Source organism: Sciurus carolinensis, chromosome 4, assembly GCF_902686445.1.
Source record: "Sciurus carolinensis chromosome 4, mSciCar1.2, whole genome shotgun sequence".
NCBI lineage: Eukaryota > Metazoa > Chordata > Mammalia > Rodentia > Sciuridae > Sciurus > Sciurus carolinensis.
Window position 1 is genome coordinate 80058739 of NC_062216.1, and position 25450 is coordinate 80084188.

General features: G+C 37.2%; 1 protein-coding gene across 2 annotated transcripts in view; it reads left to right on the forward strand.

The window, feature by feature from the left end:
• Borcs5 (BLOC-1 related complex subunit 5) overlaps nucleotides 1-25450 on the forward strand; it is a 106565-nt gene that overhangs the window by 59914 nt on the left and 21201 nt on the right. For both annotated transcript variants that reach the window (XM_047548732.1, XM_047548731.1), the window contains exon 3: nucleotides 17322-17479. In XM_047548732.1, the coding sequence (XP_047404688.1) occupies nucleotides 17322-17479 (158 nt within the window). The remainder of the gene's footprint in view (nucleotides 1-17321; nucleotides 17480-25450) is intronic.

Below are 25450 nucleotides of genomic sequence, written 5' to 3' on the forward strand. Positions count from 1 at the left end.
GTGGCTCAGTGGTAGCATGCTCCTCTACCATGTGTGGGGCCCTGGGTTCATTCCTCAGCACCACATAAAAAAAATAAATAAATAAAAGTAGAATGATATTAGCCATGGGCTTAGCGTAGATGGCCTTTACAATGTTAAGGAACGTTCCCACTATCCCTATTTTTTCTAGTGTTTTGAACATGAAGGGGTGCTGTATTATAAGAAGTGTTTTAGTCAGCTTTTTCACTGCTATGACTATAAAGAGTCTGACCAGAACAGTTTTAGGAGGAAAGATTTATTTGAGGGCTCATGGTTTCAGAGGTCTTAGTTCATAGAAGGCCAACTCCATTCCTTGGGCTTGAGGTGAGGCTGAACATCATAGTGGATGAGTATGGTGGAGGGAAGTAACTTACATGTTGATCAGAAAGCAGAGAAAGATTCCACCCACCAGATACAAATAAATACCCAAAGCTACATGCCAGTTTCCACCCCCTCCATTCACACCCTACCACTTCAGTTACCACTCAATTAATCCCTATCAGGATTAAATCACTGACTGTGTTAAGACTCTTAAAACCCAATTATTTCTCCTCTGAACTTTCTTGCACTGACTCGCATGTGAGCTTCTGGGGGACACCTACCATCCAAACCATAAAAAGCAGTAATAAAAAGCCTTCCAACAAAGAAAAGCCCAGGACCAGAGGGATTCTCAGCTGAATTCTACCAAACCTTTAAAGAACTAATGCCAGTACTCCTCAGATTAGTCCATGAAATTGAAAGGGATGAAACACTTCCAAATTCTTTCTATTAAGCCAGTATCACATTCATACCAAAACCAGATAAGGACACATGAAGGAAAGAAAACTATAGACTAATATCCCTGATCAACTTAGGTGCAAAAATACTTATTAAAATATTTGCAAATCATGTTCAATAACAACCAAGTTGATTTTATTCCAGAGATGCAAGGATGGTTTAGTAAGTGCAAATCAATAAATAATTTATCACATAAATAGGATTCAGGACATAAATCACTTAATAGACACAGAGAAGGCCTTTGACAAAATCCAGCATGCATTCATTAGAAAAATACAGAAGCAACTGGGGAGAGAAGGAAACTATCTCAACATCATAATAGCTATAAGTGAAAAACCCGAAGCAAACTTCATAGTAAATGAGAAAAAACTGAAAGCATTTCCTTTAAAATCTGGGACAAGAAAAGGATGTACACTCTAACCACTCCTGTTAATATAGTGCTAGAAGTTCTACCCAGAACAACTAAGCAAGAAAAGGAATAAAAATAGGACAGGAAGAATTCAAATTTTCACTGTTGGCAGATGATATGATCCTATACCTAAAGGATCCAGAGAATTTCACCAAAGACTGCCAGAGCTAATAAACAAATTTGACACATAGCACTTTAAAAAATCAACATACAAAATCAATGACTTTCCTATATGCCAACAACAAATCTGCTGAGAAAGAAATCAGGAAAATCACTTCCATTCCCAATAGCTTCAAAAAATAAAATACCTAGGAGTAAATCTAACCAAGGAGTGAAAGACCCCTACAATGAAAACTAAAGAACACTGAAGAAAGAAATTTAAAAAGACCTCAGAAGATGAAAGGCCCTCACATGTTCATGGGTAGGCAGAATTAATATTGTTAAAATGAACATACTTGCCAGGTGTGATGGCATACGCCTATAATCCCAGCAGCTGGGGGAGGTTGAGGCAGGAGAATCGCTAGTTCAAAGCCAGCCTCAGCAACTTAACGAGGCCCTAAGCAACTCAGTGAGACCCTATCTCTAAACAAATTTTAAAAAAGGGCTGAGGATATGGCTTAGTTAAGTGCCCCTGAGTTCAATCCCCAATACCCTCCTCTCCTCCTGCCAAAAAAACAAACAAACAAACAAACAAAAAACCCAAACAACCATATTACCAAAAGCCATGTACAGATTCAATGCAATGCCCATCAAAATACCAATGACATTCTTCACAGAACTAGAAAAATCAGTTCTAAAATTTGTTTGGAAGCATAAGATACCCAGAATAGGCCAAAGCAATTTTAAACCAAAAAAGCAATGCTGGAGGCATCACAATACCTGACTTCAAATTATACTATAGAGCTGTAGTAACAAAAACGGCAAGATACTAGCATAAAAACAGACACTTAGATCAGTGGTACAGAATAGAAGATACAAAGACAAACCCACACTTCTGCAGTCATCTGTTCCTTGACAAAGTTGCCAAAAACATTTTGGAGAAAAGACAGCCTTTTTTAACAAATGGTGCTAGGACAACTGCTTATCCACATATACAGGAATAAAACTAGACCCTTGTCTCTCACCCTACGCAAAAATCAACTCAAAGGCCTACGAATTAGACCAGAAACTGCAACTACTAGAAGAAAATATAGGGTCAACACTCTAGCACTTAGGCACAGGGAACAACTTTCTCAATAGGACCCCTAAAGCCCAGGAAATAATGCCAAGAGTTAATAAATGGCATAGCATCAAATTAAAAAGCTTCTGCACAGCAAAAGAAACAGTTGGGAATGTGAAGAAAGACTCTACAGAATGGGAGAAAATATTTGCTTCTGATAGGATTAATATCTAGAATATATAAATAAAAAAACTTTACACCAAAAAATCAAATTGCTCAGTTCATAAATGGGCAAACTAATTAAAAACTTCTTGAAGGAAGAGATACAAATGGCCAACAAATATTTGAAAAGTGTTCAACATAATTAGCAATTAGGGAAATACAAGTAAAAACTATACTGAGGTTTTATCTCACACCAGTCAGAATGTCAGTCATCAAGAATAGAAATAATAAATGTGGAAGAGGATGTGAAGAAAAAAGAATACTTTTACAGTATTGGTTGTTTTATAAATTTGTATAACCATTATGGAAATCAGCATGGAGATTCCTCAGAAGACCAGACGTGGAACTACCCTATGACTCAGCTATACCACTCCTCAGTATTTATCCTAAAGAATTAAAGTCATCGTACTACAGTGATACATGCATACCCATGTTTATAGCAGCACAATTCATATCAACCAAACTATGGAACCAGCCCTAGGTGTCCATCAATGGATGAATGGATAAAGAAAATGTGGTATGTATACACAATGGAGTTTTATTGAGTCATAAAAATAAAATTATGTCATTTGTAGAAAAATGAATGGAACTAGAGACGAATATGTTCAGCAAAATATATTAAAGTTAAGGGTCATATGTTTTCACTCATGGGGAAGCTAGAGAGGAAAAGGAAGAGAAAGATGGGGGCAGATCTCATGAAAATCAGGGAGATCAGTAGAGGTAAGGGATCAAGGGAAGAGGTGGGTGGAGAAAGGGAAAGGGCTGGGAAATATTAGCCAGATTATAGTGTTACATTGTGTATTTTGTGCATAACAAAGCTAATCAGTACATACAGCTAATGCACCAATTAAAAAATGTGGGGGGAAAAAAATCCTCTAGAATTCCAGGATCGTTCCATCATATTGTTCCTCTGCAGTAATCTTCTAGTTGGGAATACAGATTCTGTGCGATTTGTACTGTCATCTTCACAGAATCCTCTTTATATTTAATTTATAAATATTTTTATAATTTTTTTTTATAGCAGGCATCTTACATTCTCTTCAGAAATGTGCAAGGACTCTAATTTCTCCATTTCCTTGCTAATATTTTTAATTTTCTGTCCTTTCAGTAATAGTCATCTTAATGATTGTTACCTCACTGCAATTTCATTTTGCATTTCTCTACGGGTTTGAGTTCAGGGAAGTTAAATGGCATCACACTGGTTGTAAATGGCAGTCTGTGCTTTCAAATCTAAAAAGTTTCTTTTCTAGTTTTTGGAAGTTGATGGGAGGAAGATCCCGGAAGATATGTTTATCGAACACATCACATTTATCAAACATTGTGATGTGTTGGCATGTCAGGTTGGGCCTATTTTACATTTGTAGTCTGTTCTGCCAGAGTTTAACCAACAAAGCAAGGTCCATAGCCATTCTCTTTAAAATTTTCCTGGTGCTGGGGATTGAGCTCAGGGCCTCGCACCTACAAAGCATGTGCCTCTACCACTGAGCTACACAGCCTCTGTTCCGTTGTTAGCCACTCTAAGTGGCTTCTCTTGGGTGAGATTGGCACTGCTCTAAGATGACTGAATGGGGATTAAATTTCCTAAGGAAACCAGCCATGGAGTGTGCCCTTTTTCTAAATATCCTAAAGGAATTGATCACTAACACATATCTGTGTCTGTGGACTTTTCTTTTAGGAAAGGAGTAGGAAGTACCTTTGAGAAATAGAGTAGTAAGTAAAGAATACACAGAACTTAAGTGCTTTTATCTTTGAAATATATCGTGACTGTCAGTAAAAAATCTCTTAGTTTTGAGGTATTATTTGAAGCTGGTATAACAGAATGCCATGAATTGAGTGGCTTGAACAACAAACATTTATTTCTCACAGTTCTTATAGCTGGGAAGTATAAGATCAAGGTGCCAGCAAATTTGGTTTTGGGTGGAGGTACTGCTTCTTGGTTTGCTAATGTCCATCTTCTTGCTGTGTCCTCATAAAAGCAAAGACAGTGAGAGTGAGCACAAGTTTCTTGTCCCTTCATTTGTGGTACTGGGGATTGAACCCAAGCGTGTTCTCTTTTTTATCTTGAGATAGCATCTAGCGATGTTTGGCCAGGCTGGCCTTGAACTTGTGATCCTCCTGCCTCAGTCTCCGGAGTAACAGGAATTAAAGGAGTATCCCACTATGCTCAGTTCGTGTCTGTTTTTATAAGGACATTAAGCCCATCTGTAAGGGCTCTACCCTTATGACCTCATTACCTCCCAAAGGCCACAACTCCTGAGACTATCACATTGGGGTTAGGATTCAACATAGGAATTGGGGTGGAAGGAGGGGACAAACATTCATCCCATACAGAGTGGTTTCTTTTTATATAATATGTTGCTTAATTTTTAACTTCACAATATCTTGTCAAAGATACATAGATTGAAATTTCGGGATTGTGTAGTAGGAAATGGAGCTCATTATACTGTTTCCAAAACATAGGCCCCAACACTCTTAATACTAATTTCTAGAAGTAACCAAGTCCGTCGGGGTTGAGGAACTCAGTTTGATAATAGCCCAAGTTAATACCCATATGGCTCTGTACTATGCTTTAGAAAAACTGGTTTCCCCCCCACACACACGCACCTAACGTTTCAGAATGAAAAGGATTACTCAGCAAAATGTTTTCCAAATTTTGAACCCTAATGATTTTTCCACTCAATACTTTACACAAAGAGGTAGGTACAGATGGCAGTTTGCTGGCTCTGTAGATACCAAGTCTAGGTCCTCACGCATTCCCTGGGGTCCACTCTTCACCCATGTATAAACAGAGTAGTTTCAACATGGTTTTAGGAAATATCTCCAGTTAAATATCTCCAAAATTTAACATATAGAATGTTTAGATCAATGTTTTTAACTCAGTGAACATCTACTTTGTGTGCTTCACTATATTAAGCTAAAGAAGAATTAGAAAACTAAAACTAATGGTTGCCCTGTTCCAAACAGTAAGAAAGACATAATTTAGAAACTTCTTTCATTTAACATGAAAAACAACCAAAAATGTGTGCACAAATGTCTTTCTTGTGGAGTATTAGGAGTGAAGTGTATGATGTCTCTATATAATTATTAATGACTCAGCAAAAGAAAAAAATTTATATAGTGAGATATGGATATGACAAAACATTAGTTCAGTTTAGATGGTGAGTATTTAGGTCTACTTCTTTGCCCTATTTTTCTACAGTTTGAGAATTTTCACAATAAAAAAGAAAAATCCCTATTATAAATAATTACAAAACTATTCAAAAATAATTTGTGAGTTTCAAGATGGCGGACTAGGGGGCGGCTGCATTTCACATTGCTCCAGGATGCAAGATTCAAAAGAGGAGATAGTGAGAGACTTGGGACCAACTCAAAGCCGCTGGGTGAGTCTCTCCCATTGGGGAGGTGTCCCGGATGGGGCGGTAGCCCCGGAACGCAGGGAACTTTGTGAAGTAGAGTTGCTCGGTGAGATGCCCCTCCCCCCACTGGAGCGGAAAACACGGACAACTGGGATCATCGTAGAGGAGGCAGCTCAGCACAGCGCTTGGATTCGGAGCAACCACTGGGGCTCCGGGCGGCTGCCTGAGGAGGAGCTGCGTGGTGAGCTGTTTAGACCCAGACGACTGCTTCTGAACACCGGGGGGTTGCCCGGAGGAAGAGGAGAAGCGCGGCGGGTCGCTTGGTCTAGGAGTGACTGCATCAGAGCTACAGGCGGTTGCCAGAGGAGGAGCTGCGTGGCGAGCTGTTTGAACTCAGAGCGAGCGCTCCTGAACACCGGTGGCCTGCCTGGAGGAGGAGCGCGGCGGGTCACTTGGTCTAGGAGTGACTGCATCAGAGCCACAGGCGGTTGCCAGAGGAGGAGGCGAGTGGTGAGTTGATTGGACTAAAAGCGACCGCTCCTGAACACTGGTGGCCTGCCTGGAGGAGGAGCGTGGTGGGTCACTTGGTCTCGGAGCCACCGCTCCTGAACACCCAGGGGGCTACCCCGAGGAGGAGGAGGAGGAACAGGGCAGGTCACTTGGACTTGGAATGACTGTCTAGGGCTACGGGGGGTTGGCGGGAGGAGGAGACGCGAAGTGAATTGCTTGGGCTCGTAGTGACTGCGTCGGAAACCCGGCCGCTGTCCAGAGGAGGAGGTGTGTGGTGGGTCTCTGGGTATCGGAGCTATTGTACGGGGCTCCAGGTGGCGGCTCAGAGGTGGGGCCGCATAGCCAGGCGATTAGGTGCAGAGCAGGGTCCCAGGAGCTAGGTGGCTTCTTGCTGGAAGAGCCGCACAGAGACACGCCTAGGGGCGGAGCGAAGTTTCCAGGACTGCGGGCAGATTCTCTGGGAGAGGCAGCCTAAGGAGACTCGCCTGCGAAGGGTGAGGCTCCCAGGCCCAGGAGGTAGGTCCGGGCCCCTGGGAACGTTGCAGAGGAAGACAGCCCAGCCCAGGCGGTAGTTGTAGATTGAGGGGAACCTCTAGGAGGGGAACTGATCAACAAGACGTCCCCACTGAGTGAGTCTTCCCTGCCGGGTGAGGTTTTCCCACAGAGACGGTAAAACCAGAGACACAGGCACAAACAGGACTTGCCTCAGCCCGCAGACTAGTTCCCCGTTGGATGACCATTGGTCAACAAGTGGAGGCACCTCTGCCCACTAGCAGGGAATATACGCCACCTGAGGGTCACCACCCCTAGAGAGGCAGCTTCTTCATGGAGCTCCGCATTATCAACTTCCTCCAAGACTTCAGGCTACTGAAGGATAAGAGAGGATATACTAGCAATCTTCAGGGACATTATAAGTCGATAGAGGAAATCTGCAATATCTTAATGACCCACTGATTCCTGAACAATATGAGAAAACAAGGGAAGAAAATGCCCCAAACAAATCTAGATGTTACATCAATAAAATCCAATGACAGCATGGCAGAAGAAATGACAGAAAGTGAGTTCAGAATGTACATAATTAAAATGATTAGGGAAGCAAACTATGAGATGAAAGAGCAAATGCAGGCATTGAATGATGAGATGAAAGAGCAAATGCAGGCATTGAATGATCGCACCAGTCGACAGTTAAAAGAGCAAATACAGGAAGCAAAAGATCATTTCAGTAAAGAGTTAGAGATATTGAAAAAAAAACCAAACAGAAATCCTTGAAATGAAGGAAACAATAAACCAAATTAAGAACTCCATAGAAAGCATAACCAATAGGATAGAACACCTGGAAGACAGAACTTCAGATATTGAAGACAAAATATTTAACCTCGAAAGCAAAGTTGAACAAACAGAGAAGATGGTAAGAAATCATGAACAGAATCTGCAAGAACTATGGGATATCATGAAAAGGCCAAATTTGAGAATTATTGGGATTGAGGAAGGCTTAGAGAAACAAACCAAAGGAATGAATAATCTATTCAATGAAATAATATCAGAAAATTTCCCAAATCTGAAGAATGAAATGGAAAATCAAGTCCAAGAGGCTTATAGGACTCCAAATACACAAAATTACAACAGACCCACACCAAGGCACATTATTATGAAAATACCTAACATACAAAATAAAGACAGAATTTTAAAGGCTGTGAGAGAAAAGAACCAAATTACATTCAGGGGGAAACCAGTATGGATATCAGCAGATTTTTCAATCCAGACCCTAAAAGCTAGAAGGGCCTGGAACAACATTTTTCAAGCTCTGAAAGAAAATGGATGCCAGCCAAGAATCTTATACCCAGCAAAACTTACCTTCAAATTTGACGATGAAATAAAATCATTCCATGATAAGCAAAAGCTAAAAGAATTTACAAAAAGAAAGCCAGCATTACAGAACATTCTCAGCAAAATATTTCATGAGGAAGAGATAAAAAACAGAAGCATATCAGCAAAGGGAGGAATTACCCTAAAGGAACTGTCAAATAAAGGAGGAACCAAGATGTGTCAAAAAATAAATAAATAAATAAAATTTTAAATATGAACCAAATGACCGGGAATACAAATCATATCTCAATAATAACCCTGAATGTTAATGGCCTGAATTCATCAATCAAAAGACATAGACTGGCAGATTGGATTAAAAAGAAAGATCCAACAATATGTTGCCTGCAAGAGACTCACCTCATAGAAAGAGATACCCATAGACTAAAGGTGAAAGGATGGGGAAAAACATACCATGCACATGGACTCAGCAAAAAAGCTGGAGTATCCATCCTCATTTCAGATAATGTGGACTTCAAGCCAATGTCAGTCAGAAGGGATAAAGAAGGACATTTCATACTGCTTAAGGGAAGCATAAATCAGCAAGATATAACAATCATAAACATCTATGCCCCAAACAGAGGCTCATCCATGTATGTTAAACAAATCCTTCTCAATTTTAGAAACCAAATAGACCATAACACAATAATACTAGGTGATTTTAACACTGGACAGATCTTCCAAACAAAAATTGAACAAAGAAACCATAGATCTCAATAACACAATCAATAATTTAGACTTAACAGACATTTATAGAATATACCATCCAACCAAGAGCGAATACACTTTCTTCTCAGCAGCACATGGATCCTTCTCTAAAATAGACCATATATTATGCCACAAAGCTAATGTCAGCAAATACAAGAAGATAGAGACACTACCTTGTATTCTATCAGATCATAATGGATTGAAGTTAGAAATAAATGAAAGAGTAAAAAACAGAAGTTACTCCAACACCTGGAGATTAAACAATATGCTATTATATGATGAATGGATAACAGAAGATATTAGGAAGGAAATTAAAAAATTTTTAGAGGTAAACAAGAACAAAGAAACATCATATCAAAATCTTTGGGACACTATGAAAGCAGTACTTAGAGGAAGATTTATTTCATGGAGCGCATTTAATAAAAGAAGTAAAACTCAACAAATAAACGACCTAACACTACAGCTCAAAGCCCTAGAAAAAGAAGAACAGACCAACACCAAAAGTAGTAGAAGACAGGAAATAGTTAAACTCAGAGCTGAAATCAACGAAATTGAAACAAAAGAAACAATACAAAAAATTGACAAAATAAATAGTTGGTTCTTCGAAAAAATAAACAAAATTGATAAACCTTTAGCCACACTAACAAAGATGAGAGAAAACCCAAATCACTAAAATTCGGAATGAACAAGGAAATATCACAACGACACGACTGAAATACAAAACATAATTAGAAGCTATTTTGAAAATCTATACTCCAACAAAATAGAAAATTTCGAAGACATCAACAGGTTTCTAGAGACATATGAATTGCCTAAACTGAACGAGGAAGACATACACAATTTAAATAGACCAATTTCAAGTAATGAAATAGAAGAAGTCATCAATAGCCTACCAACAAAGAAAAGTCCAGGACCAGATGGGTTCTCAGCCAAGTTCTACAAAACCTTTAAAGAAGAGCTCATTCCAATACTTCTCAAAGTATTCCATAAAATAGAAGAGGAGGGAACCCTCCCAAACTCATTCTATGAAGCCAATATTACCCTGATACCTAAACCAGACAGAGACACATCGAGGAAAGAAAATTTCAGACCAATATTCTTAATGAACATCGACACAAAAATTCTCAACAAAATTTTAGCAAATCGCATACAAAAACATATTAAAAAGATAGTGCACCATGATCAAGTGGGTTTCATCCCAGGGATGCAAGGTTGGTTCAACATCAGGAAATCAATAAATGTCATTCACCATATCAACAGACTTAAAGTCAAGAATCACATGATTATTTTGATAGATGCAGAAAAAGCATTTGATAAAATACAGCACCCCTTCATGCTTAAAACACTAGAAAAAATAGGGATAGTGGGAACATTCCTTAACATCATAAAGGCCATCTACGCTAAGCCCACGGCTAATATCATTCTAAATGGTGAAAAACTGAAAGCATTCCCTCTAAAAACTAGAACAAGGCAGGGATGCCCTCTTTCACCACTTCTATTCAACACTGTCCTTGAAACTCTAGCCAGAGCAATTAGACAGACCAAAGAAATTAAAGGGATACGAATAGGAAAAGAAGAACTCAAACTATCCCTATTTGCTGATGATATGATTGTATACTTAGAGGAACCAGGAAATTCCACCAGAAAACTTTTAGATCTCATAAGTGAATTCAGTAAAGTAGCGGGATATAAGATCAATGCACATAAATCTAATGTATTTTTATACATAAGCGATGAATCTTCAGAAAGAGAAATCAGGAAAACTACCCCATTCACAATAGCTTTGAAAAAAATAAAATACTTGGGAATCAATCTCACAAAAGAGGTGACCTCTACAATGAGAACTACAGAACATTAAAGAAAGAAAGAAAACCTTAGAAGATGGAAAGCTCTCCCATGTTCTTGGATAGGAAGAATTAATATTGTCAAAATGGCCATACTACCAAAAGTGCTATACAGAATCAATGCAATTCCAATTAAAATTCCAATGATGTACCTTACAGAAATAGAGCAAGCAATTATGAAATTCATCTGGAAGAATAAAAAACCCAAAATAGCTAAAGCAATCCTTGGCAGAAAGAGTGAAGCAGGGGGTATCGCAATACCAGATCTTCAACTCTACTACAAAGCAATAGTACCAAAAACGGCATGGTATTGGTACCAAAATAGAAAGGTGGATCAATGGTACAGAATAGAGGACACGGACACAAACCCAAATAAATACAATTTTCTCATACTAGACAAAGGGGCCAAAAATATGCAATGGAGAAAAGATACCTCTTCAACAAATGGTGCTGGGAAAATTGGAAATCCATATGCAACAGAATGAAACTAAACCCATATCTGTCAACATGCACGAAACTAAACTCAAAATGGATTAAGGATCTTGGAATCAGACCAGAGACCTTGCATCTTATAGAAGAAAAAGTAGGTCCAGAGCTTCAACATGTCGGCTTAGGACCAGACTTCTTCAACAGGACTCCCATAGCACAAGAAATAAAAACAAGAATTAATAACTGGGATAGATTCAAACTAAAAAGCTTTCTCTCAGCAAAGGAAACTATCAGCAATGCGAAGAAAGAGCCTACAGAGTGGGAGAAAATCTTTGCCAATCATACTTCAGATAGAGCGCTAATCTCCAGAATCTATAAAGAACTCAAAAAACTCTACACCAAGAATGCAAATAATCCAATTGACAAATGGGCTAAGGAAATGAATAGACACTTCACAGAAGAAGATATACAAGCAATCAACAAACATATGGAAAAATGTTCAACATCTCTAGTAATAAGAGAAATGCAAATCAAAACCACCCTAAGATTCCATCTCACCCCAATTAGAATGGCGATTATCAAGAATACAAGCAACAACAGGTGTTGGCGAGGATGTGGGGAGAAAGGTACACTCTTACATTGCTGGTGGGGCTGCAAATTAGTGCAGTCACTCTGGAAAGCAGTGTGGAGACTCCTTAGAAAACTTGGAATGGAACCACCATTTGACCCAGCTATCCCACTCCTTGGCCTATGCCCAAAGGACTTAAAATCAGCATATTTCAGAGATACAGCCACATCAATGTTCATAGCTGCTCAGTTCACAATAGCCAGATTGTGGAACCAACCTAGATGTCCTTCAATTGATGAATGGATAAAGAAAAAATGGTATATATATACAATGGAATATTACTCAGACATAAAGAATGAAAAAATTATGACATTTGCAGGCAAATGGATGAAACTGGAGAATATCATGCTAAGTGAGATAAGCCAATCTCAAAAAACCAATGGACGAATGATATCGCTAATAAGTGGATGATGATACATAATGGGGAGTGGGAGGGGTTAGTGTTAGGGTTAGAGTTAGGGTTAGGGAGGGGGGCAAGAATGGAGGAAGGAAGGACTGTATAGAGGGAAAAGAGGGGTGGGAGGGGTCGGGGGGAAGGGGAAAAATAACAGAATGAATCAAACAACATTACCTTATGTAAATTTATGATTACACAAATGGTATGCCTTTATGCCATGTACAAACAGAGAAACAACATGTATTCCATTTGTTTACAATAATAACAAATTAAAAAAATAAAAAAATAAAAAAAAATAATTTGTAGGATGCTGTTATTCATTCTCTATTAATGGTAAGACAATGTTGTATTCATTGCCTCTAGAATTTGCCTGAATTGCCATGACTTTGTTGCTTCAAAGGTAGGAAAAGTGGCCCATCTTCTTTTTTTTTTAATTCTCTATTCTGTCTTGCCCCTCTGGGATCCATAGAAGGGCTCATGGCAGATATTTCAAGATTCACACGTAATAGAAGCACATTCTAATAACAGACCTATGTACCTGAGTTACAGTTTTAGATGGTTAGGTGGAGGGTACAGTTGTGATTCAGAAAAATGACTCAAAGTGTAATTCCTTTGACTTTGAAGTGAGCTAGGCAAATTAAACAACTTAGTGTGCCTTTTAGACCTGGCAACTTTCTCAAGTCCTTTTCTTGCCCTCCCATACATTTTTCCTTAAGAAGTAGAGTAAGGGTTTTGTTTTGTGAGCTAAGGTTGGGTGCTAGGCTCTCCGCTTCAAGCATCTGGTAGCTTGGACTGGGATTGTAGCTTCTCTTCTCATTCTGTGTGGCACAGCTCCCAGCAGTCTGCTCAAGCACTGAAGACCTTCCTCATTCACCTTGAAAGAGCAGATCAACACTTAGACAAGGCCTCACTTACAGATGCATGTGAAACATGCAGAGTAGTGATCCTGGGAAGCTGCCTTCCTTCATAAAGTCTTTCTTAGCTCTTTTTTTCCTAGGATTTCAGCAGAAGACTGTATCCTTTATTCTAACTTGAAAGTCTTTTATGTGGCAGGTGCTGTGCTAGACACAAGTGTTGTAAAGATAAGCAACACATGGTCCTTATCTTCAACTAACTCAGTTTATTACCACACTTTTAATCAACTTGGAGAAGATGCTGTTAGAAGGTTTGGTCAGGATGGAATATATGGAACTGGTTTTTAACTTAAAGAAAATAGAGTACTGCAGTGGGGGAAAAAGGGAAACCTGCCTGAGAAGACCCTTCTGATAGATGGGAAAGACAAAAAGCCACTTTTTGTTAAAAGAAATTTATTTATTTAAAAATTTTTCAAGGGGTAATGCATTCATTTAGCTAACAAAATTATGTTAAAAGCGTATTATGAAGGTTTCCCTCTCTTTCCTTGCTGTCCATCGAATTCTTATATATCATCCCAAAGTTTTTTCTTAAATTTAAACATAAACTAATCTCAACAGTTTTATTTACTTACACATTCCCATTTTTACATGATGATAGCATACTCCATTTGCTAGTCTCTGTACCCCTTTTTTATTAGTTAGTGTATTATGGAGATTTTTTTCCATGGGAGAGCATCCTCGTTATTTTTTGTGTTTACGTATTATTAGTTATAGGTGTACCTTGATTTAACAAGCCTTCTATTGGTGGACATCAAGGTCTTTGCTGACCTTTTGCTATTAACTATCTCTGCTATAATGAATACTTGTGTAAATATATGCACCTTATATGTCATTTAGCATGTCATAATATGTGCATAAATTCTTCTAAGTGAAATTACTGCATCAGAGGCTATATACATTTATAATTTTATTATCCACATCACATTGCCCTCCAAAGCAGTGTTACTAACTTACACACTAATCAACAAAGCCTGTTTGCTCATCACTCCACTTATGGAATGTTTTTCATGCTTTTGGAGTTTTACAAATTTGACAGGTGAAAAATGGACTTGCAGGGAAGTTTTGTTTTCCTTATGAGTGAATTTATGCATCTTATGGTTGAGGCTTTGATATTTCCTTTTCTGTGAAATGTCTACATATCCTTCGTTCATCTCTCTTTTGCTTTTTTTTTTTTTTTTTTTTTTTGCCATTTTCTAGGAGCTTTCTCTATTAGGAAGATTACCCTTGTGATTGGATTTTCAAATATTTTTCCTACATTTTTGGTTTTTGATATCTTAATTTACCTTTTTTTGTCATAAGGAGCCTTGGGTTTTATATTTTTAAATTTGTCAATGTTTCCTTTATGACTTTTTCATTATCCTGACCCACTATTGATGGCACAAAATCATTTATTCCTCTTTTCATGGTGCCTCCTCTGTCTTCCTTAATTTTTCAGTTGACAGCAAAAACCTTTCCCACATTTGCCTTCCTGAACTGTATTCCTTGTCAATGATAGGGTAACCGTTGATAATTTTGTTAGATTTTATTGGTCTGGGAAAAATCTCCCTTTTTACAGATACTTGGGAAACTGTTGGATAGTTTCTTATAAAACTACACATGGAATTACCATATTACTTTGCAGTTATATTCCTGGGCATTTATCCCAAAGAAATGAAAAGTTATGTTTACATAAACATCTGTACATAAGTGCCTCCAGAAGCTTTGTAATAACCCCAAACTGGAAACAACACAAGTGTCCTTTAGTGGGTAGATGGTTAAACTCTGGTACAGACTACATACCATGGAATACTACTTAGAAATAAAAAGGAACAAACTGTTGATATAATGAATCTCTAATGTATTATGCTGGGTAAAAAAATTCAATCCCATAAGGTTACATATTATATTATTCCAGTTATATTCCAGTTATATGACATTTTTGAAAGGACAGAATTTTAGGAATAGTGAACAGATTAGTGGTTTAAAGATGAAGGAGAAGGGAGAGAGGTAGGTGTGTTTATAAAAACAACACAAGAAATTTTTGTGGTGATGGAACTTTTCACTGTCTAATCATGGTGGTGGATACATGAACACAAATGTGGAAAAATTATATAAAACTGAATACATAAACATGAGTGTAAATAAAATGGAAATCTAAATAAGATTAGTAGATTCTGTCAATGTCAGTATCCTGGTTGTAATATTATACTGTAGTTTTACAAACTTACTATTGGGGAAATCTGGGTAAAGGATTGTGTACATAATTTTCGATAGAAATTTCAATTAAAAAATCTGTTGCTACTAATACTGAATTCACCACAAGATACTACTTGCAGGTAGATCAGTTCAAATAACTTTTGTTTTCTGCAGTGGATTAGCTGAGGAACCAAGAGCTGGCATTGTACTGTTAGGGAAGTTGAGGAGTGCATTGGGTTCCAAACTTGTACTCCGTTCTCTCAGGTCCCATAAAAACATGAGAGCATGGACCAGCATATCCAAAGATTTTCTGGGGCAACCCAACTGGGTAGCTTCTCATAGTGTCTTTGGTTGGGTGCGGGAACATTTGTTTAAGCTCCAGAGCATCAGAACAGTGAGGGGTTGATGTTAACGATTGGAGAACAGGACTGGGGAAGTGCCCCTCATGATGAGAATTGATGTGAATCTTTTCCAGTCATGCCTAAGCATGTACCCTGTATTGTCACCTGTATTTTGCTGTACATTGTGCTATAGCATTGGCTCTAGTAGGAGATAGAGCATAGTGTAGCATAGTGGTTCTCAAAATATGGTAGCAGGATCCCTAGGATCTTTAAGACCCTACTAGGTAGTGTCTAAGGCCAAAACTATTTTTGTAATAATTCTTAGACATTATTCTCTTATACCAATAACGATGGAGTTTTCCAGAGGCTTTATGATATGAAATAGCAGCAAATTAAATGCAGAAGCAGGTAAGATAATCCAGCTATTTTCTATTAAGGCAGTCATTTAAAAAACATAAACCAATGCCATTCTTCCCAGTTTTTTGTTTTGGAAAATACAGGTATTTCCCTGAAAATACAGTATTCATGTTAACATGTTATAGTTTTATCATTTTTAAAATTATTTAATATTTAAGTATTTTCTCAGTTGTAATTTTAAACAGGTGAATAGCAGTAGGTAAAACCCACATATGTAAAAGCTCTTTTGGGGTCTTCAGTAATTTTTTGAGGATGTAAAAGAGTCCTGATACCAAAAAACTTTGAGAATTGTTGCCTTGACAGAAAGCACTTGGCCAAAAGTTTATAGGCTTAACTTCTGGCCAAGACTTTACTTTATGACTGTGATCAAGTTACTTAACCTCTTTATTTGGTTTCTTTGTAAATGCTAATAATTTTACCCTGTTCTGCACACTTTAAAGAAAAGAGAATTCTCTGGTTTCTCTTCAGATCATATAAATATTTTGCCTTTTACTAAAGAAAAGAAAGGTAATTATATATATGAAAGGCTTTGAAAATATAATGCTCTCTGCTAAAATTAGTGGGGGTGGGTGTTAATAGTTATGTAACTAAACTGATGGTGAAAGAAAATACAAAGAACTAGAGTTCAGGTCATGTTAGCAGATGGTCTACTAGTTAAATTTTTTCATTTCAGCATCTCCTAGCAGTTTCCTTACACATTTTGTTCTTAGTTTGTTAGACACCCTTTTTAATTATTGTGAGAAATTAAATATATCTTCCAGCATTTTCAGTCAAGTAGGGATTTATACTCCTAATACCTGAAGTTGTGGGATAAAGTCAGGTGCTATAAGAGAAACACATACTAGCTAGATGGCTTTGGGAAAGTTACTCAACCTGTTTTTTGGCTACCTCATCTGTAAAATGAGGCTAAAAGTGCCTTATTTTCCAGAGAATTATGAGTGTGGAAGACAATGCACAGGAAGCATTTGGCAAAAGTGGTTAGTACATGATAGATGCTATATAAATGATAATTGCAATGATTGTCATTAGCATATAAAAATATGCAAGATTAAATTTGTCTCTGTTCATCAGAGAATTTATTACACTAGTTTATTCATGAATATATTAGCAAAAACTTCCATTTCATTTTTTTTTTTTTTTTTCATCTGTTGAAGGGCTATTGAGTGGCCAGACTTCCCCAACAAATACCAAATTGGAGAAACTGGATTCTCAGCAGGTGTTGCAGCTCTGCCTCCGATACCAGGATCACCTGCACCAGTGTGCAGAAGCTGTTGCTTTTGATCAGAATGCTTTGGTTAAACGAATCAAAGAGGTAATGTGCTGTGGGAAGATAGCATTGCTGATTCATTGTTGTGGATCCCTGTAACTCTTGATTGCTTTGCTACTGGGCACAATAGCCAGTAATCCCAATTTTATGGGAAGTAGTTATTTTTCATCTAAGGTTTGGCATTTGTCCCCATTGCTTTGAGGAGATGGTCTTTCCTAGCAGTAAATGTGATGGTGATGAGTGGTCCATAGAGCTAGACTAACCTGGAGTTTGAATTCTAGTTCACTAATTTGGTTGGAAGTTGTTTAAGTTCTCTTTGTTTCAGTTTCTTCATGAAAAATGGGGCTAATAGTAGTAACCTAACTCAAGAGTTAAGTGACAGTGAAATTGCCCAGTAAGTGTTAGCTGTTATTAATATGTGTAAAGTCCTACCATGCTAATTTGTTGTAGCTACCATTAGATCTTTGGATTGACTCTAGCTGTTTATTGTATATAATTTATATTTTTTTCCAGTAGGTTATCATTTCTTTGAAAGTAGAAGCCTTGATATCTCCCTCAATTATATTTTTCACTGTATTAGCACATGAAAAGCTCAGATATTCTTCTTGATTGTATGGAAATGATTATGCCTACTTCACACTTCTTTTGTGAGGAAAAATAAAATATCATTTGTGTCAAAGTCTAGAAACCAAACAAAATGGTACAAATGTTGTAGGTTATTCTTTTAAGCACTGAAATGTATCATTGATGAAGCCACTGTTCAGCAAAGTTCTGGAAGCACCAAGGAATGAGTAAATATATCTTCCAAAGTTTTCAATCAAGAAGGGGATTTATATTCTGACAACTAGAGGTAGTGTCATATAAGGAAAGGTCAGGAGCTCTATCTTGGAGGAACTATGCATGTGGATGACACTCTGTGGATTTGTTCAACAAATGGCCTTTGGGTCATTTATTCTGGTGAGAGAAGATGGACAGGTGTGGCTCAGTGGTAGAGCACTTGCCTAGCATGTGTGAGGCACTAGGTTCAATTCTCAGCAACACATAGAAATAAATTAATTAAATAAAGGTCCATTGACAACTAGAAAAAATATTTTAAAAGACATGAGTAATGATTTGAGAATCATTGGAAATTACTTTCCAATTAGTAATCGAGGTAGTGCATCCTTGATTACAAAGCAGTCAATAATTATATTAACAGATTTAAATATGTCAAAACCTCCTATGTTTTAGTACTTATTTTTTATAAAATGTTGCCTATATGTTCTTCTTTCGTGAATTAAATACCTTCACTTGAAAAACTATTAAATATGACCTTTTGTATTACTTGGAGTTGATATGTCCTTGTAAATATTATAAATTTATTTTACTATATTCTGATCTACTTCAAAGTATGACTATGCATCAGCAATCATTTGGGGTTTTTTTGGTTTGGTTTGTTTGAATACTGATCTTTTCCCTCCCCCTGCCCCACTAGGTCTAGGCTTTGGTTTTTGAATCATTATTTTAATAATTTACGAAATGATACTGATTCTACTCTTCATTAAGTGGAATTTGGGAACCATTGGTCTAGAGCACTATTTTATAAATTATATTCTACAAAACTGGTTCTAGAAAGAGAAGGACAAACTTTTGGCATGCTGTCATCACCATTCTTTAGAGAGTGAGCACAGTGCATATTTTTAAAAGTTTTTACATGTCTTACAATAAAGAAAACCAGCACTTTTCAAACTTATTTGACCTCAGAACTCTTATCTTAAAGGTAACATATATTAACATCCCATAGAAGTAAAGATTTTTTAGGACACTGAGAAATAAATGAATGCTCTTGTAGGCACACAATTTAACCATTTTTGACCATTGTGCTGGAAATTAACTCTATTAATCTCAAAAGGAAGTTTTTAGAATAATAAATTGGCTTTTTGATGCTGCAGCTTTTTAAAAGGTGTTCTAATCCAGATCTTGTTTTTCAGTTTAGCACAGTGTAGTACAGATTGACTAGCTCAGTGTCAGATGCTGTGTAAAGTATTCAGTGGCTAGTAGTACCTCACAGAGCTCCTTATATGCCACATTGTCATAACTTTAGAATAGTGCTTCTTGACCCTGGCCACATGTTAGAATGGATTGAAATATTTTCCTCTAATACAGATGATGGAAAATTTTACACGCACACTGAAGTAAATGGACTTAATATGGTGAAGTTTCATGTATTCATTGATCAGTTACTGCATTTATCAACAAACCCCACTCACTGTCACCTCCACAACTGGACTGCTTTATAGTTTCATTTTTATTCATATTTAAGTATGTATCTTTAAAAGAAAGTATTCTTTAAAAAAGAAAACTGGTTTGGAGATGGATACACTAAACCTGATTTAAATATTACACAAAATATTCATGCATCAAAACATCACCTTACCCTACTAATGTATGTAATTTTCATGTTTTCAAATATCAGTTAAAAACAAATACAAAAAAAAAAGTTTAAAGTTAAGAAAAAAAGCTTTTTGATTTTAATTTAGACTTTGAAAAGTCACAAAAGTAATTTAGAGAATATCTGAGTACTCCTCTTGCAACTTGTTCTAAAGTGAGCATCTTACATAATCTTAGTACAGTGATCAAAACCAGGAAATGAGTGTTAGTGCAAAACTATTAACTAAATTGAGACCTTATTTAAATTTCACCACTAACAAAGGACTCCATAATACTCTTACAGCTAAAATATTTACTAGTGATTCCTTAAATCATTAGCATATCTGAGGTACTTTTGAGAAAATACAGATGCCAAAGACTTACTCCAGACTAATTAGATCAAAATTTTTGAAGGGTAGTGTGAGAAAGGAAGGGAAGCTAAGTGTTGGTATTTAAGAAATTGCTCTAGGTGCTTCTTAGTATGTATCCAGAATTACTGGCATTCTAGGACTCTCATTTAAAAATATTTAACCGAATTTAAAATTGTTTGAATAGTCAATGCAAACTGAGCATCCCTAATTCAAAATCTGAAATGCTCCAAAATCCACAATTTTTTGAATTGCTGACATGATGCCACAAATGGAAAAGTCTATACCTGACAAGTTGCAGGTGCATTAAAAATAATGTATAAAATTACCTTCTGGCTGTGTATGTAAGTTATATAGTACACAGAAATGAATTTTTCGTTTAATGTGGGTGCTATTCCTAAAATATCTCATTATGTATATGCAAATATTCCAAAATCTGAAACACTTTTGGTCCCAAGCATTTTGGATAAGGGATATTCAACCTGTAAAACTAAAAGTTTAATGATTAAGGAAAAATAAATTTGAATTTATTTTAGATTCAAAGAGAAGTCACCAAAAATAATTCAGAGTACATGAATACTCCCTATGAATACCCAGGATTATTGCAAAACAGAGAACAACAGTACTCACAGTACTGAGCAACATCTCAGAAGCTCTCTCAGGGCAGAGGATGTAAACATGTTTCAAAGTTTCCATTGGTGACTTAATGTGTCCATTGTGTCTCTGTTGGTAAGTATTAGCAAACTCCTGGAACATGTGTATCCATTTTTGCTCACTGTAAACCTAACACTGAGATTAATCACTTCCAAATGAATAAGGCAAAGGATGTTGCTTCGGTCAAAAACTTTGATATTATTTCAGATGTTTCCTGGAAATTTGGTTAGAAGTGTGAGGAAGTAACATAATGCTATATAGTATGTTGAAAAGTAGGAAAGCTTAGTAACCATGGAGAATATGTATTAGTGGAAATGCAGAACCTGATGCAACTAGAGGTTCATAAAGTTACAGTGCCTGGATCTCTGAAGTTCAGATTAAGGGGAAACATGACCATAACAATTTCTGATTCAGATAAAAGAAAATCTAAGTTAGCTAAACTCACCTTGCGTTAGGTATGGATGATGTTCTTGAATTATAAGTTAATGTTTACAGCTGTACACATGAGAGGAGAGAGAAAATGAAAGTAGTTGCTTTTCACAGTCAGTCTTATAATTCACCTTGATCAGTAGTTTCCTTAATGGCTATGGGATGACCACCTTCACTCAACCAGCCAGCATTACTTAACAACTATTATGGACCTACTTAGTGGGAGGTCCTTTGTGGGTTACCAAGAAACCCGACATTGTCCTTCTCTGAGAGCATAACCTGAATGAGAGAAATAAGACACATAGAGCAAAACTATGAAAGATAAGGTACTATCAGTAGAGAATGATTAACTAAAGTTCTGTATGAGTTAAAGATCAGGATTTCCTGGAACAGTTGGAATTTAACTAGGTCTTAGAGAATACCAGGATTTGGGAAATGAATGAAGAGGAAGAGGGGGGCATTACTGGTGGGGGAACAGCTTAACAGTTGTCTTAGAAGGAAATTAATTTTGGGGCTTTAGGGACAATAAGGAAACTGATTTAACTTTTGGTAAACATGCTCAAAAAATATCTGCATTTGGAACCATTCAATGAATGTTGGAGTTGGAAGACCCCTACAGAGACCCTCGAATCCAGCACTCTCATTATTTATATATAGGAATTGAAGGGTGTTAGAGCAATTTACCAGGGGTCACAAGTGAGTTCTGGCCAAAATTGTTTTAAATGAATAAGATCAAGGGGGATTTTTATGTTTTTAGTTTTTTTTTTTTTTTTTCCAGGTACTGTTGAACATGTTTATAGGTCCAGGGGCAAGAGGCAGAAAAGACAAGATCAAAGATAAAAGGGAAAATGGAGTCTTAGAGGTCAGAGAAGCCAAGAGAGTGTGGGTCTTAGCCCCCTGCAGAGCCTTTGTTTTGTGAGCACAGGGCAGATGCAGGCAAGTTTCTGAAGGGAGGATACCTGCAAACCAGTCACACCCAGGAGCTTGGGTATTGTCTGTGAGGAAGCAGGAGACTTTTCCTTGAGAGTGACCATGGTGGTTGGGTAGTGGCACAGTAATGACCATTATGAGGCATGAAGAGCTCTGTTGAGATTGGGAAAACTTGCATTTGATTTTTGTATTTGTGGACAGTTTGGCATGGTGGTTCTGAGTGTGAACTAGAGAGCCCCACTGCTGGAGTTCAAATCTTGGCACTGCCTCTTACTAGCTGTGTGGCCTTGGACAAGTTATATAACCCTTCTGATCCTCAGTTTCCTCTTTTGCTCAATGGGTAGGGATAGGATCTACCTGAAAAGTTTTTTTGAGGGTTAAATGAGTTACTCTGTGTAAAGTGCCTGGGCCTGTGCCTGTCACATAGTAAACACTTTAGTGTCAGCTCTGGTTACCATCTTAAATATAAATGATGACTGAAGGAGAAAGGCCTGACCTTATCACTGTGAAGTGACCCACATGAGGTTTCTTGACCCCAGCAGCAGCCTAAATATTGGCCATTTTACAACTCTGCTCATACAACCCCAGTGTGATAACTGAAAAGAGGTAAGGCAGATCCTCTTTATGCACTGTTTCCCTCAAATGCTGCATGATTTCTTTCATGCTGTAAATATGTAATTTGGGGAATGTTTTTTCTTTTAAAATAATTATTTTATTGGTTCTTAGTTATATAATAGAATCCATTTTGATAAGATTACACAAACATATATCTTATTCTAATTAGGATCCCATTCTTGTGGTGGGCACAATGGTGGGGTTCATTTAGGTAATTTAATATATGTACATAGGAAAATTATGTTAGATTTATTCTACTGTCTTTCCTATTCCTATCCCCTCATGGAATTTTTGTAGTTAATTTAACTGTATGTTCTGAGAGATGTGAAAATGCATAGTAACAAATGATCTATTCAGGCCATGGATATATCACTTTTTATCATTTTGATGGTCTTCTATGATATATCATCCTTTCTAGTTAAGGATTCAAGTTTGCATATAGCTATTTTCAGTTTTAGGTCACATCTATCATTGAAATTTGGGTTGATTGAAAGGCAAATGAGAAAGAAACAGTTTCTTCTCATGTGTGTTTTTCCTTGCAGGTGTAAGTCCTAAGGGAAAGAAGATGATAGATACACAGCCCCAGGAAGACATAGTTTGAGTCATTTAGGGCTTCTCTTGTCAATGACCTAGTTCATGTTTACATTTAACTGTAGTTGCTGTCAGTGGGTAAATGTGTTCATAGACTGGAATGCCTCACCGTACCTAGCCTGAATCTCCTTTAAACAACAATATTGGTAATTCCTGTCGCTGCTTTTAAACGTATTCTGGCATTATTTGCTGCTTTCTTGACCTGAAATTATAAAATGAATCAGAAGTACTTATTTTAAAACTAAAAATTTTGACAAGAATATTGAGATAACTTCTTTTTACTGAAAGACTAAAGCAAGGTATTTTAAGAAAATTTTGTGTTCCCTTTCTGTCCTACAAGTTACTGTGGTATAAATTTCGGGTTGAGATCAGGCAATATAATTATAACCCTCCCCCATTTCGTTCTTTGGGCAACCTTTGTTTTCAACAAGTAATATAGCTGGTCCCTAGGGTGGCAGGAAATGTAAATAGGAGATTTGTCTTATTCTGGTTCACCTGGTGGTAAGGTATGCTGTACAGTTCTTCTTGGGTCTGGTCCCATACTTATTTTATACCAGCACTATCTTGCCAAAAGAAAGAAAGCCTGGAAGAGGACTGAGTCTAGTTTATTACTTGCCAATAGGAAACATAGGCTTGTGTTTTTTGGCAAGGCATGAGCGCAAAGCCCAGTTGTTTGACTGCTTTGAGATTTAATTCCATTCACATTCTGGATACTGACAGATGAGTATATGTGAACAATTGCATTTCACCCTAGTTTGCCTTCCTTAAATATGCCCCTAGATAGGTAGCTCCACCTGCCCTACTAGTAGTAGCCACATGTGCTAGGCACTGGAACCTTTGTCCTTCTGCCTGCCCCCATTCATTTCCAGTCTGCCTGAGTGAGCAGTGTGGAGGTCCTCTCTTAATGAAGAACCTCAGAGTACCTGTGGTTATAAACTAGCAGATTGGCAGTATTTAGGGCACCTGGGATGTAGAAATGGTACTAGGACTGGGAGAAGATATTCCCTGTCCTGTAAGTCTTTAGTGAAAAAACAGTAATAAGGAATTTTAGCAAATTTTGACATTGCTTCTGCTATATATTGGATCTTGAGTGCTCCCCAACCTGTTCAGTGTTTCTCTTTCATTTTCTGGCCATCAAGTGAGGGGTTTTACTCTGTCACAGACACCTGCCATGATGTGCTGCTTCAATACTGGCCCAAACACTTATGGGCTGGAACCCTCAAAACTGTGAGGGTTCCAAAATAAACTTTTACTTTTTATAAGTCAAATATCTTATTTTGTTATAATAATAGAAAGCTGACTAACACAGTTGCAATGCCTGAAACAGTGTCTGGCACATAGTAAACAAAATAAATATTTGTTAAATGAATAACTTAATAGATTCTTCAGTTATTTCATCCTATTAACTAGTAAGCTTTCTCATTTTGTTAGAAAATATTTTGCGAGTTGCAGTAGGCAGAGTAGACTAAACAGCTGTAAATTGATTCAAAGATGTGTAATGGCTCAAATACAACAGAAGTTTGTTTCTTACTCATGTTCAAGGTAGATATTTCTGGTTAGCAGGTGACTCTCATCCATTGAGTTCAGAAATTCATATTCCTTCCATTTTGTGGCTCTGTCATCCCTACATTACTGTAAGACCACAGATAGCATTCGGTTTTCAAAAAGGAGAGTGGAATAGCACAAATGGGAGTGTCTTGTGCAGTGAACCTATAAGTGTTGCATATCACTTTGGCCAAATTTCAATGACATAACCACAGCTAAATCCAGAGGCTGGGAAATGTACATATGTACCCATGGTTGTACTAAATTTGAGCAATGTTTTGGACATCTGTGTCATCTCTGAACTAAAATTCATCTGTAACCCAACTTTTGAGATTTAGAAGGGCTGTTGCAAAGTTCCATGGTAAATTTTACTTGGTTTAAGTCCTCTTGCCAATGAAAACCAAGGAGCTTTAAGAAGATTATGCTTTCAACTACAAGTGAAAAAAACAGGACTTAACATTATATATTTAAGATT